General features: G+C 42.7%; 1 protein-coding gene across 1 annotated transcript in view; it reads left to right on the top strand.

Annotated features, from left to right (window-relative positions):
• SLC25A43 (solute carrier family 25 member 43) overlaps positions 1-16032 on the top strand; it is a 43695-nt gene that overhangs the window by 13806 nt on the left and 13857 nt on the right. The window contains exon 3 of the mRNA XM_040999939.1: positions 1922-2094. Coding sequence (XP_040855873.1) covers positions 1922-2094 — 173 coding nt within the window. The remainder of the gene's footprint in view (positions 1-1921; positions 2095-16032) is intronic.

Here is a 16032-nt window from a genome sequence, read left to right as displayed (position 1 = left end):
TAAAAAAAAGATTTATTATTTATTTGAAGGCACAGTGACAGAGACGGGGGAGGTACAGAGAAAGAGATCTTCCATATATTGCCTTTTTTGCCAAATGGCCACAATAGCCAAGTCTGTCCCAGGCCAAAAAAGCCAGGAGCCAAGAATTCTCAGTCTCATGCTTAGGTGACAGAAACCCAAGTAGTCTAGCTATCTTCTGCTGCTTTCCCAAGCTCTTTAACAGGAATTCTGGATCAGAAGTGGAGCAGCTGGGACTCAAACTGGCACTCCAATATGGATGCCAACATTATATTTTGTAGCTTAATTCACCGTACCACAATGCTGGTCCCTTTATGTGACCTCTTGATGAAATCATGAAACATAATAAACACAAGATGTATGATACAGTTACTGGCATAACATGGCACAGTAAATTTTTTTGTAAGTTAAGCACCAATATACTTACTATAGATAGATGCTATAGTTAACATTTTGCTGTCATGAACATTTAGATTCAAAAATAACTATTAAAATATATCAACCAGTAACATAGTATTTATCATTATCACATACCGTGCTGTGCTTAAAATTGCATATTTAGTATTTTCATCTGACTGGCAATTGCAGACTTGTATACACCAGCATCTCTACAAATATCTGGATAATGTACTGTGGTGTCACTATAGGATAGGAATATTTCAGTTCTATTACTGTAGAATGTAATTGTTGTCATATTTGTGATCTGTCATTGACCAAAATGTGACTGCATTTTATTTTTCTAAGCAATCCTGCATGTGTTATCCCCCTTTTAAATAACATTTTGAGGGACAAGTTTAGTCCATCTGTAAAATGAAGATGGTCCCTAAAGTTTCTGGAAGTTTATAAAAGTACAAGCTACTACATTATGTGCTCAATGTCTTAGTTACCAGGAGGGGAGGGAAAGTACACAGTATAAGACACTCGTTGGCTGCATGGCTGTGTCATTCTCCAAGGCAAAGTCAGGTAACTTCCCTCACCACTGAATGTCTCTCAGTGCCCAGTTTTTAAAAAAAAAATGTATTCTTAGTTACAAAACTGTCCCTCCCAGTCCTTACAAGCTGCTTAAATATTTCTCATTAACTTTTCATAAATGAAATTTTTTCCAGCTTTAGGAAAGTTAAAAGAATTATAAACACACACACACCCCAATTTGATGCTACAATTAACATTTTGCTTTGTGCTGTATTTATCCATCTGTTCATTACTCTAGCTATTCATCAGACATTTTTTCGTAGATATTTATTCTTATTTTTATTAGAAAGATTTACAGAGAAGAGGAAAGATGGAGAAAGATCTTCTGCTGGGTCATTGCCCAAGTGGCCACAACAGCCAGAGCTGAGCCAATCTGAAGCCAGGAGCCAGGAATTTCTTCTGGGTATCCCACATGGGTGCAGGATCCCAAGGGTTTGGGTCAAACTCAACTGCTTTCCCAGGCCACAGGCAAGGAGCTGGGTGCAAAGTGGAGTAGCCAGGACAAGAACTGGTGCCCATGGGGTATCCTGGTGGATGCAAGGCAAGGATTTAGCCACTAGGCTATTGCACCAGTCCCCAGTCCATGATTTTTTAGATGAGGATGTCAGTGTGGGTTGTTCACATTAATATGCTTTATCCCTAAACCCTTCAGCATGTGTGTCACTAGAATTCAGTATTTGTTCATGATTCTTTTTAAAATAATGTACATAAAGTATACACACATTTAGAGAACCATCTAGTACATTTTGACAAAGGACAAGATGCCTATCAAACTACAGCACCTTATCATTCTCCACAGTTCCCTCATGCTCCTTCAGGTGCCAGCCCAGAAGCCCTCCTCATTAGCCCTGGCATCTACTGCAGACATTTATGTTGTCCTGCCAGTGTTTTCCCAAAGGCATCACTATTATCTTCCAGTCTTGCTTTGCAGGTGCTCTCCCATTCTCTGCTGGCTCCCTTCTGGTCTACATGAACTTGGAGAAAATTTGGAATGGACCTCGTGATCGGTTCTCAGTCCTCCAGAACTTTGCCAATGTGTGCCTGGCTGCCATGGTGACACAGACCCTCTCCTTTCCCTTTGACACTGTGAAGAGAAAGATGCAGGTGAGGAATTGGGCTGGGGAAAGCCCTGGAATGGCTGCAACTGGGGTAACAGAAGCAAAATTAACCGCAGTGATGCTACGTTTCCAAGGAGCAAACCTCTCCACTCCATACCATTTCTGCTGCCAACCTCAGGGCTATTGGCTTGAGCTCAGACTGCTCTCATCCATATACTTTTGAGGTTTTTTGTTTGTTTGTCTTGGGGTTTTTTTTTTCTTTCGTTTTGTTGTTTATTTTAAATGAAGCCTTCAATTGAGGCCTCTCTTATTTCTTACCGATTGCAACATAGGTGATTCTCGCTGCAAGGCAAGCCGAGGACGGGGTTGGGGACTAGAACAAGCAAGCTGCCCACTAGCTCTTCCTCTCCCTTCTGGTTGCTTCCACTGTGAGGTACAGCACTCAGGCCTTCCTCACTAACAATTATCAAGGGTCCAGTAGCCTCTGACTCACACAGAGCAAGTAACTGCATTGGAAATGCAATTTTCCTGGGGAAACACGTGTGAGTAGCAAAGGTTCTAAAGTGAGCAATTAACTTTTAAGCTTAGAATAAGTAAACTTTGATAAAAGAGAAAAATGAAACTGATTCAGTGAGGTTAGCAGGATAAATAGTGATACACTAGCATTATTTTCTTCAGAAAGGTTCTTGATTTTCTTTTTCATTTCTTCAGCGACACATTAATCATGCAGTGGCATGTTGGCATTTTTAATTTCTTCCTCTCTTACTGTTGATTTTTTATGGCTTTCATTTAAGGGGATATACAATAACTGTGTAATGGAGGCTGTCATATCTAGCAGCATGTTATTTAACTTCATGGCATTGTAAATTCCTATTTTTCTTCCTGTTGCTGACTTTGTATTGTGGCTTTTCATTTAAGGGGATGTATAGTAACTGTGTAATGGAGACTAACATATTGAGATGTGAGGATACAATGCAGTATGCAGCTCTACTTCCAGATCATAGATGGACTTCCAATGAAACTGTTAACTATTTCTTGACAATAGGATGCTGGACTCGCTGCCATTGTCCATGCCTGCCATGATGGACATATGACTGTTTATGAAGAACTATAATATAGTAATAATATAAGGGAACTCAGTATGGGAGGGGGAAACATGGGGAGAGGTAAGGGAAATCCCAGGGCCTATTGAACTGTATCATAAAATTATAATAACAAAAAAAGAAGGATCAATAGCCGGAATCATACAGTGGGAGCAGGCTCAAAAACTAAGGCCAGGGGCCTGGTGTGGTAGTCTAGTGGCTAAATCGTCACCTTGCATGCAGCAGCATACCATATGGGTGCTGGTTTGTGTCCTGGCTGCTCCACTTCCCATCCAGCTCTCTGCTTGTGGCCTGGGAAAAACAGTGGAGGACCCTGCACCCACATGGGAGAACTGGAAGAAGCTCCTGGTTCCTGGCTTTGGATGGGCTCAACTCCGCCTGTTGTGTCCACTTAGAAAGTGAATTAGTGGATGGAAGATCTTTTTTTCTGTCTCTCGTTGTTTCTATAATTCTGGCTTTCCAAAATAATAGATAAACCATTAAAAAATAAAAAATGAATTTAAGGCCAGGTCCTTGTGTCTTCCCTTAACCCTGGCCATTTCCTTAAAATGTACCTTCCATATGTTTGTCTGGCTTCCTGGTCTCTTCTGGACAACCCTCAGTTTATATAATTGCTGTATCACTGAAGAGCTATATGGAAATTAATTTGCAATGAGTTCAATACAGTTTTTAAAATAATTTATTTACTTATTTTTATTGGAAAGGCAGATTTACAGAGAGAAGGAGAGAGATCTCTTCCATTGGCTGATTCACTCCCCAAATCGCCACAGTAGCTAGAGCTGAGCCAATCCTAAGCCAGGACCCAGGGACCTCTTCCAAGTTTCCCACATGGGCACAGAGTTCCAAGAATTTAGAACATCCACAAGCAGGGATCTAGATCAGGAACGGAGCAGCCTGAACATGAGCCAGTGCCCTTATGCAATGCCAGCACTTGCAGAAAGATTAACCACTTGAACCATCAATTCAATCCAGTTTTTTTTTCTATTTGTTTTTTTAAATATATATATATATATTTTTGAAAGATTTATTTTTATTATTTTTTTTTCATTGGAAAGGCGGATATACAGAGAGGAGAGACAGAGAGGAAGATCTTTCATCCGATGATTCACTCCCCAAGTGAGCCGCAATGGCCGATGCTATGCCAGTCCAAAGCCAGGAGCCTCTTGCGGGTCTCCCACGCGGGTGCAGGGTCCCAAAGCTTTGGGCTGTCCTTGACTGCTTTCCCAGGCCACAGGCAGGGAGCTGGAAGGGAAGCGGGACTGCCGGGATTAGAACCGGCGCCCATATGGGATCCCGGGCGTGCAAGGTGAGGACCTTAACCACTTGCACCACCGCGCCGGGCCCAAAATATATATATTTTAAAAGTTTTTTAGGATTTATTCACTTTTTTTAAATTGGAAAGGTAGATTTACAGACATAAGAAGACAGAGAAAGATCCTACATCTGCTGGTTCACTCCCGAAGTGGCCCCAACAGACGGAGCTAGGATGATCTGAAGCCAGGAGCTTCTTCTGAGCCCCCCATGCAGGTGTAGGGTCCCAAGGCTTTGGGCTGTCTTTGACTGCTTTCCCAACAGGGAACTGGATGGGAAGTGGAGCATTCAGGATACAAACCAGCACTCATATAGGATCCCAGCACATGCAAGGCAAGGACTTTAGCCACAAGGTACTATGCCAGGACCCCCAAAATTCTTCTAGGCACCCCCCAAAAACAAGTCTTTGTTTTTTACGATACAGTTCCTTAGGCTCAGGGATTTCCTCTTCCATACCCCACTATTTTCCCCTATTCTGCAGCAATAATTTAGTCCTTCATCAACAGTCCCAAGTCCATCATTCTTTTATTTAAGTGTATCCTGACATTGTAAGTATAGAGAATGGTATAAAGTCCAGCATTCTAGTGTCATATATTTAAGAGTTTCATTGGGAGTCCATCTTTTATTTAGAAGCTGATTCACTCCCCAAATAGCCTCAATAGCCAGAGCTGAGCTGCAATGTATGTCCACTTCAAGGTATACTTGCCTCCATTATACAGTTCCTCTGGACGAATATATGTATATGCATGCTTACATATATATGTATTGATCTTATATTTTGCAGGAAGGTTGCCTTGTATCTAGTTTGTTTTTCATATGGCTCTCACTTGTCCATCTGCTTTTTCATTACTTCTTCTCTGCCCCACTCCCATCTCCCCTCTCTAGTACTCTTGGCTTGTCTGGGCCACCACTTATCCCAGCACTCAAAAACCTACAGGTACTTTCCAAAGTTGTCTACAGACAAATATGCACCACTATTATACCTAACTTTGTCAACATCAGTCCATGAAATTTTCATCTAGGTTCATGTCCAAATAGATAAGTAATTGTCATATTGTTTTAATTGTAGCATAGGTGCAATTTAGAGCCTGCTAATGAATGTGTCTATAGCTGCCACTTGAGATGCATGCATCTTATATCAGAGTGCATGGAATAAAGCTTTGCCTGTGCTTCTGACCCAGTTTCCTGCTTATGTACATGGGGAGGCAGCAGGTGATAGCCCAGTGTTTGGGTTCCTGCCATCCACATGGGAGACCCAGCTGCAGTTCCTGACTCCTTTTGAGTTCTGCTTGTTATGGACATTTAAAGGGTATACTAACAGATTGAAAAACTCTCTCTGTCTCTCTCCCTCCCTCTCACCCTCTCGTTTCCTCATTTCCTCCCTCCCTGTCTGCGTGTGTGTCTGTCTCTCTCTCTCCCTCCCTACCTTTCATTTCAAATAAGTGTCACTTTGCCTTTTAAATAAATCAATAAAATATAAAAAGAATAATGTACATGCTGTATTTTTTAAATTTTAGGCGTATTTTTAAATTATGCCTATTAATATTTTTTATTTCTAACTCTACTTCTACTTCTAAGTACTATACCATCTCACAATCCTATAGTTATTCAGTTATATGGCATTTAAAAAAAAGATTTGTTAATTTTGGGGATGTGTATGATGGCTTAGAGGCTAAGTCCTGTCCTTCCATCTACCAGGATCGCATATGGGCATAGGTTTGTGTCTCAGCTGCTCCACTTGCTATTCAGCTCCCTGTTTGTGACCTAAGAGAGCAGCAGAGGATGACCTTGGGACCCTGTACCTACATGGGAGACTCAGAAAAAACTCCTGGCTCCAGGCTTTGGATCAGCTAAGCACTGGCCATTCTGGCCACTTGAGGAGTGAATCAGGAGGTGGAATATCTTTCTGTCTCTTCTCTCTGTAAATCTGCCTTTCCAATAAAAATAAATACATCTTTAAAACATCTTTAAAAAGATTTATTTTGGGCCCAGTGACGTGGCCTAGTGGCTAAAGTCCTCACCTTGAACGCCCCGGGATCCCATATGGGCGCTGGTTCTAATCCTGGCAGCCCCACTTCCCATCCAGCTCCCTGCTTGTGGTCTGGGAAAGCAGTTGAGGACAGTCCAAAGCCTTGGGACCCTGCACCCACGTGGGAGACCCAGAAGAGGTTCCTGGCTCCTGGCTTTGGACTGGCATAGCATCGGCCATTGCGGCTCACTTGGGGAGTGAATCATCGGACGGAAGATCTTCCTCTCTGTCTCTCCTCCTCTCTGTATATCTGACTTTGTAATAAAAATAAATAAATCTTTTAAAAAAAGATTTATTTTATCTTTATTGGAAAGACTTTTTTTTTACAGAGAAAAGGAGACACAGAAAGAGTTTCTGTCCACTGGTTCACTCCCCAAGTGGCTGCAACAGCCAGACCTGAGCCGACTCAAAGCCAGGAACCAGGAGCCTTTTCCATGTCTCCAACACAGGTACAGGGTCCCAGGCTACAGGCAGGGAGCTGGATGGGAAGTGGAGCAGCTGGGACTTGAACTAGCACCTATATGGAATCCCGGTACATATAAAGTGAGGATTTAGCCATTAGGCTATCGCGCCAGGCCCTTTAAGATTTATTTTATTTTATTTTATTTTACTTTACTTTATTTTATTTTATTTTATTTTATTTTATTTTGTTTTATTTTATTTTATTTTATTTTATTTTATTTTTATTGGCAAGACAAATTTACAGAGAGGAGAGAAAGAGAAAGAAATTTTTTATCTGCTGGCTCACTCCTGAAATGGCCAGGGGTAAGGAGATTCTTCCACATCTCCATATGAGTGCAGGGACCCTAGCATTTGATCATCCTCTACCACTTTCACAGGCCATAACCAGGCAGCTGGATCAGAAGTGGAATAATCAGGACACAAACCAGTGCCCATGTGGGATGCCAGGTCTTAATGTGAGGATTAGCTTGTTGAGCCACAATGCCGGACCCTATATGTTCTTTTTTCTTTTTTCTTTTTTCTTTTTTTTTGTTAAGGTTTATTTATTTTTATTGAAAAGTCAGATACACAGAGAGGAGAGACAGAGAGGAAGATCTTCTTTCTTTTGATTCACTCCCCAGGAGGCCACAAAGGCCGGAGTGAGCCAATCTGAAGCTAGGAGCCAGGAGCTTCTTTCGGGTCTCCCATGCAGGTGCAGGGTCCCAAGGCTTTAGGCCGTCCTCAGCTGCTTTCCCAGGCCACAAGCAAGGGGCTGGATGGGAAGTGGAGCAACCAGGACATAAACCAGTACCTTTATGGGATGCTAGTGCTTACAGGTAGAGCATTAGCTAGTTGAGCCTTCACACCAGTCCCATATATTTAGCATTTTTAGTAATAGATTCATTTTATTTGTGATAATGTTTATGTAGTTGAGAGGGATGCATGCCCATGTGGACCATGAGTTAGGGCAGGGGAATCAAGGAATGTGGGAAAGTGGATGAGACAACTGCCTCTAATCTCCCTTTCTCTTCCTGTATCTGGGGTATACTTAGGATTTTAATACGTTGATAATTTAACTGGGATGTGATGTGATGAAGTCATCTAACTAAAACAAAAACATAATTTACGAGTTGATTAAGCACCATGTTTTGAATAATCTTTTTGCCACTTCTTTGTGATGCAGCTTTTCCCCCCAAGTAAATGGGTTTGTTTGTTTGTTTGTTTGTTTTGTTTGTTTGTTTGTTTGGTTTGGTTTGGTTTTTGTGGGAAATTTGATGCAAGGAATAGAGGCAATCTTGGTTCTTGCTTCACGTGAGAAAAAATGTCTTTCATACAGACAGACCAATGAGCTAAAGTGGGAATTAAGTCAAAATAACCTGCCTCCACAGCAATCAGGAAGGAGGTTTTCAAGAGAAAGAAAATGATGGAGGTGATGTCTTTTAAGTACAATTCCAATGAGCAGAGTAACTGCTAACAGCTATCAGTGGAGGGAGGAGGACCAGAATGTGTAATCTTATCCAGCTTGCTCAAAACAATGCCATCAAAAACTGAAAAAACTGATTGGTAACTTCCTGTTTCTGTTCTCATGGATAAACTAAGAGCTTGTCCCCTTGGTTTTTCATGACAAATGGAAGCCCCAAAAATGGAGGTTGGTAACTGATCTGGCCCAAGGCAGCTTATGGGAGACAAGCACATTGCATTCTCTTAATCACATCCTTGTTATTCTGTGATAAAACATGACGCTCAGGGGAGTGGGATTCGCATTCCAAGAACAGTCTGTTAGCTACTATCTTCTTGGCACAGCTAGAATCTCAGAGTGGGCTTCCACTTTGATCTTGCTAAATGCAGTTCTTAGGGAGAAACAAATATCTTGTATACTTTAAAGAAACTGCCCTTGTTTAATTCCACCAAGGACATGGTCCTATCTGCCTATTTGTCTAACTCCTTACATTTTTCTATTGTCTTTGTATATTCAGTACTGCACTTTTTCAGTTATTGTAGCTTTACAATACTTTTTACTCACATCTCTCTTATTTGCAATATTTCCTTGATTATCGTCAGTCATTCGTCCCACGGGGAAATTTTATAATTACCTTGCACTTAGATTCAGAATCATATTAAACCTGTAAACTCAGAATCGTTTTTATAAAATATTTTGTTTTTTCTTCTGAAATGTATCTCTTCTGAACTTCGAGATTGCCAACGTCCAGCCCTTTGAACACATTCAAATGGATATTCCATTTGACTCAACCTTTAGAGAAGTTCCTTTTATTTATATAGTATTCATATGTGCCTTAAAAAGATATATCCTTTTCAATGTTTAATGCTTTTATTTATTTTTACTGGAAACGCAGATTTTACAGAGAAAAGGAAAGACAAAAAAATCTCCATTCAGTGGTTCACTCCTGAAATGGACAGAGATGAGCCAATCCAAACCCAGAAACCAGGAGCCTCCTCCAGGTCTCCTATGTGGGTGCAGGGTCCCAAGGCTTTGGGCCGTCCTCAACTGCTTTCCCAAGCCACAAGCAGGGAGCTGGATGGTACATGCAGCATCAACTGGTGCCCATATGGCATGCCAGCACTTAAAAGGGGAAGAGCAGTCAGTTGAGCAATGCACTGGCACAAAATATCTTCTTTTAAAATAAAAGCTGGGCACCTGGCACAATAGCCTAGTGGCTAACATCCTCACCTTGTATGCACCATTATCACATATGGGCTCCGGTTCATATCCCAGCTACTCCGCTTCTCTTCTAGCTCCCAGCTTGTGGCCTGGGAAAGTAGTAGAAGATGGCCCAAAGCTTTGGGACCCTGTACCCATATAGAAGACTCGCAAGAAGCTCCTGGCTTCAGTTCAGCTCAGTTCCAGCTATTGCGACCACTTGGGGAGTGAACCAGCACATGGAATATCTTTCTCTCTGTCTCTCCTTCTCTATGTAAATCTGCCTTTCCAATAAAAAATAAAATAAATCTTTAAAAAATAATAACGGGGGGCCCGGTGTGATAATGTAGTGGTTAAAGTCCTCGCCTTGCATGCGCCAGGATACCATATGGGCGCCGGTTCTAATCCCAGTGCCCCTGCTTCCCATCCAGCTCCCTGCTTGTGGTCTGGGAAAGCAGTCGAGGACATCCCAAAGCCTTGGGACCCTGTACCCACGTGGGAGACCCAGAAGAGCTCCTGGCTCCTGACTTCGGATTGGCACAGCGCTGGCCGTTGCGGTCACTTAGGGAGTGAATTATGGGACAGAAGATCTTCCTCTCTCTCTCCTCCTCTCTGTATATCTGCCTTTCCAATAAAAATAAATAAATCTTTAAAAAAATAATAATGATAATGGGCCCAGTTTGGTAGCCTACTGACTAAAGTCCTCACCTTGCACTGTCTAGGTTTCCACATGGGCACCAGTTCATGTCCTGGCAGTCCTGCTTCCCATTCAGCTCCTTGCCTGTAGCTTGGGAAAGCAGTCAAGAGTGGACCAAAGCCTTGGGACTCTACACCTGCATGGGAAACCCAGAAGAAGCTCCTGGACCCTGTCTTTTTTAAAGAAAAAAAAGATTTATTTTTATTGTAAAGTCAAATATATAGAGAGGAAGAGAGACAGAGAGGAAGATCTTCCATCCATTGACTCACTGCCCAAGTGACCACAATGGCTAGAGCTGAGCCGATCCAAAGACAGGAGCCAGAAACTTCCTCCACGTCTCCCACGTGGGTGCAGGGTCCCAAGGCTGTGGGCTGTCCTCAACTACTTTCCCAGGTCACAACAGGAAGCTGGATGGGAAGTGGGGCTGCTGGGATTAGAACCGGCTCCCATATGGGATCCCAGCACGTTCAAGATACATTGCAAAGTGAATGTTTGATGGTCATCCTGACCATCTTTACCCTTATTATGGAAACCTTCTAGATAATGCATATGTAGATCTCCAAGAGAAAGCTTTCAGATAAATTCAGAGTCATATTTGTTGTTTAAAAATGTGCTATATTCACAAGATAGGATCAGCATTTTAAAAAATTACGGAAATAACATCATAAATGTCATACAAAGATATAGCAAATGAATTAAGCTTGTGGTCAAAGTGTTGTTTCACAGGGGTTAATAGACAGAATATCTTGTCCACTCTCTTATTAAATATTTACCCTTAAGACAACTTTGGACTGCTTTCAAATTTAAACATGGCGTTGCCTCATCTAGCCATTAGATGTCGCTGCAGTAAATGGTCCTGGTGCACGCAGTGTACTGGATAGGCTGGGGCTCAGTGATCTCTGTCTACTTCATAACCTCATAATCCCTACTTGAAATTCATCTTCAGTTTGGAGGACAAGAGGCCTAGAAACAACAGGCTAACCCTACAGTTGTTGTTGTTCCCACAAAGGAAACAATCCAAATTCACCAAGTAGGGAGAGCTCTAAACACAGCCTGCTGCCGCTGGAGCAGGCAGAGTTTGCCAGCAGAATTATTAATGAGAAACCTTTGTAGGGCACCCAGGCCGTTGTGGCCTGAGCACGCCTAATAGTGCCATTTGCATTCCATTGGCTTTCCCATTGTACTGCCCATCATGAAGCAAATCAGTGACAGGTGTTCCGAGGGTAACCGGCTAGACAGGGGATTTTTCCTAACCGCTGCACTGACTGGCCCCTTTGTCTGACTGTCTCATTCTGTTCGTATGCATTTATCCAGAAACATACACACATACAATCTGCCCATTTAGTACCACATCAGGTTGGAACTCTTTTGCACATTAATGACAGTAATCAGAAGTCTTGTTTAGCCACCTGAGCCCTTCCTTCACTATGCTTACACTCATTTTATTCCCTTTTTTCTTTTTCTTGCCTTGGCTCCTGACTAGCATGTTAGACAATGGAGAGGTAAATTATGCCTGTGTATCTTTTGATGGAAGGGTTTCTAGTGAAAAGGGGCTGGATTGGTTCTGTGCACAAACGCATTGAGGTGCCCTGCACCTGGTGTGCTTTCCCAGGCTCCGAGACCACCCTGCCTGAAATTCTCTTCTCCACACTGCAGTGCGTTTTAGCTCAAGCCATTCCAGGTTTCCAGGTACGACCTGGCCCTTTATCTTTGAATCTCACATACCTGGCCAGGCTGGCAGTATTTTATGTTTTGTGACAAGTAAAATATTGACAAAGATGAATTTTTATGATTAACTTGTGAACTTCTAATTAAAAGCACAGAGTCCTAAAGAAATGGTTTCCTGGACAGGTGCACATGACAGGCACAGCAGGGACAGGCTGCCCTGAAAATCCAGGGGACAGCTGAGATTGTGGAAGCCTTAGGACCTGGTAGGCCTTCTGAAAGGATTTGGCATCAGGCCCAAGCTTGGTTCCTCACAGCTCTGCCTGACACCCTCCCCCGTTGGCCATATTAGGTATCTCCGTTTTGTCAAATATAAAACCAAGTGACAGCCTGTTGCTTTTTGCTCCGCATGGACTTTGACCTGATCGCGGCTCACAAGGGAAGCAGGATTGGGCCAGGTCAGCATTTGAACTGAAAGCATACAAGGACAAAGGTAGGATCTGAATGGCACGGCTGACTGAGCAGAATATAGATGGTTGGTAAAGAAACAGAGACCCTAGCCTGCCCAGAGACATGCCAAATGCAGCTGAGATGCTGAGAACCTGCAGGTGCCTTTGCTGAGCTGAACATAGTTGCTTCAATGTTCTATGTCAGCTCAATCAACCCTGCTATGTCTCCTCCTGCTCAAGTCCACATCTTCAGTCGTGACCTCCTTCCTGAGCCTATCCTACCTATCTGCACTGCTGCCTCTAACGTTCAGCTAAAATTGCTTTCAGCGACCTCCCTTTCAGCTTAAATTGCTACATAGAGTTTTGCATTTCAGTACAATCTTTGCCCCAGTTATCCAGGCTAGAAATCCACAGGTGGCCTTTGACTATTCTCAGCCCAGTCAGCCTTGAGACCCCTTGCTTCTACATTCCTAATGTTCCCACACTGCTCTTTCTATCACTGCCCCAGCCCTAATCCAGGACTTTATCAGATCATTCCCAAGCTATTACAATAATCATCTAGTCAGTCTCTGGATTTTAAAACTGTTTGTTTGTTTGTTTAAGTTGTTGGAGAGGCAGAGGTGGACGTGAGAGAGAGATGGAGAGTTCTTCCATGTACTGGTTCACTGCTGAAAGCCTGCAACAGCCTGGGCTAAAGTGAGCAGCAAGGAAGCCAATTCAGGGCTCCCATGTGGGTGACAGGAATCCAATTACTGGAGATACTGCTGCTGCCTTCCAGCTTCTACGTGGCAGAAAGCTGAAGTGACGGGCCGGGGCAGGATATAGAACCCAGATCCTACAACGTGCTATGAGGGAATCTGGACCACTTAGTGCATCCTGCAGAAAGGAGTAAAGTCAGTAGGAAGTGGATGTCATTCCGAATTGTAGGCCCAGTCTTCAAGGCAGCCTAAAATTCTAGATTTTCAAGTAAATTATCCCAGTGTTTCAATGTTGGCAGGTAAAAATTGTGAAGTACTGCCTTAGCTGAAAAGGAAATACCTTTTTATGACTTCTACTCCATATAGGCCTCCAATTCCATCAAAATAATCTTAGTTCCTCCCCACCAACCCCTGAAGACAAAGCGTATTTCATGTTCTAGTCACCAGACCTCTATCCATGCAGTTACTTACCTCTACCCGCAGCATCTACCTGTCTCCTTAAGGCTCACTAAGGTTGGCCTTGGTGATGGCTGTGTCTCTTCTGACCTACACATACAAGGGTGCTTCAGAAAGCTCATGGGGAAATGGAAAGAAAAGAAGATTATTTCAGAGGAGGGGCCCGGTGCAGTAACCTAGCAGTTAAAGTCCTTGCCTTGAACGCGCCAGGATCCCACATTGGCACTGGTTCTAATCCCTGCAGCCCCACTTCCCATCTAGCTCCCTGCCTGTGGCCTGGGACAGCAGTCGAGGACGGCCCAAAGCCTTGGGACCCTGCACCCACATAGGAGACCTGGAAGAAGTTCCTGGCTCCTGGCTTCGGATCGGCTCAGCTTCAGCCATTGGCAGCCGCTTGGGGGGCAAACCATCGGATAGAAGATCTTCCTCTCTGTCTCTCCTCCTCTCTGTATATCTGCCTTTTAAAAAGAGAGAGAGAGTAATTATTTCAGAGGAAAAAAATGTTTGAGAGCCAAGTGTTTGAGGCAGCAGTTAAAACCTCCACTTGAGATTCCCACATCCCATACCAGAGTGCCTGGATTTGAGTTCTGGCAATGCTTCCAATCCCAGGTTCCCACTAGTCCACACCCTAGAAGGCAGATATAATAGCTTAAGTTCAACTATTTGAATTCCTGCTACATGTACAGCCTGAATTCCTAGCTTTGGCCTTGACTAGTCCTGACACTTATAGGCATTTGAAGAGTAAACCAGTATATGGCAAATGAATCTCTCTCACACACACACATATGTGTGTGTGTGTGTGTGTGTGTGTGTGTATTTATTCTCTGCCTTTCAAGTAAATAAATATTTTCAAAAGCCTCAAGTGAGATTTTAAAATATCTAGGAATATCGAATGCAAGCATATAGAACCAAATGAATGAAAATACTGAAAAGATTTTTCAAATGTGTTCTCCATGAGAGAGCATAGCTGGTACTTTTGATAAGTTAGTTGGCTTTTCACACCCGCAAAACAACTCTTGATGGATGAAGATGTTCTGCCTTTGTAGTATCACAGTGGGCATGCTCCAGACTACTTTGTAGGGAATTTTGGCACCAAAGAAGGTGGATTAGCAAACATGCTCTATCTGTAATTGCAGATACTATCTTTTTAGCATATCTTCCACCACCAAGGGCATGGTTATTTTGTGCCAAGAGCTTTGTGAGTAAATAATCCTTTTTAAATGAATGCTGCTAGCCTATATATGCTCTGAGGTCTAGCCAATGTTTCCATATCCTGTCTCTTTGCCCCTTTTCTCATCTCAACACTATTGTTCTGTTATCTCCTCTTTATCAAATCATCTTCCTGAAGTCTTCTCCCACCTCCCCAAGCAGAAGTAATCTCCCCTTCTAGATGTCCATAGCTGATTCTTGCTATAGCTCCCTGATAGCCCATGTGACAGGCTTTCTAGTAGTTTAATCTTTTGTGCCTCTTATGTCCTACAGAATGAAGTTCATTACCTATCAGAAGTATGTTGTCCATCTTTGTAGAACCCCACAGCACTTGTCCTTGAGTAGGCAGGGACTTGGTACTTGTTAACAAAAAATAGTTCAGGGTCCACTTAGGTGATCTCACGCATGTGAATGAGCCCCAAGTCCATGTGGTTACCTAGCCAAGATGAAGGTCAGAATACCCAAGCCTCTCCTCCCTCAACCCCCAGCCTGGTACCATAAGGAAACCCTGCTTATCCCCTGTCTAAAACTGCCCATGCACTTGACTCTGAGAATGCACTATCTCCCATCTCCAACCCTAGCACTCAGGTGCTTTGAATCTCAGTACAATAGCTGTTAACATTTTATGATAGACAAATATGTGAGAAAGAATTTTTTTAAATGTAACACCATTTTGATTTACATACCCCCTTCATTGCAGCCCCTTCATGCTTGACATGGTGCTGGGAAGTGCTTGGGAAGTCATCACATCATCACATTTATATTAGTTATATTAATTATATTAGTTAAAGTAGTTGGTTGTTTACTCTGAGTAAATGTGACTAAGTCTTACTGAATATGTGTAAATTTGTGCTCTTCCTGGCTAGGGAGGCTTTTGTTGGGGGTAAGGATGAGGATGAACTAGCTCAGGGGCAGTGATGACAAGGAAAGAAATTACAGCAGTGTAAGAACCATGACCATTTGTTGGTCGCTTAATATGCAGTTTCTTAGTTTTTGTTTTATTTGCTCCTTAACAATTTTAATTGACTTGTAATAATTGTATTCTTACCCCATTTACTCCTCTTTATCAATCCTATGAAATAAGTAACAGTAGTATTCCTATTTCCTCCTTGAGGAAACAAAGCACAGAAAGTGAAAGTCACTTGCCCTGCAGCCTCTTAACTAGTCAAATGGTGGGACATAAACCAAGGTCAATCCTTCCTTGGGCCCTTCCTCCAAGCAGCAGGAAGGCAGGGGCTTTCTGTAGATGCTAACTAATCAATTTCCT

Source organism: Ochotona curzoniae, unplaced genomic scaffold, assembly GCF_017591425.1.
Source record: "Ochotona curzoniae isolate NIBS_2020 unplaced genomic scaffold, NIBS_Ocur_1.0 scaffold_1852, whole genome shotgun sequence".
NCBI classification, from domain to species: Eukaryota; Metazoa; Chordata; class Mammalia; order Lagomorpha; family Ochotonidae; genus Ochotona; species Ochotona curzoniae.
The sequence above is the reverse complement of the archived record's forward strand: the minus strand, read 5'-3'. Positions and strand labels throughout refer to the sequence as shown.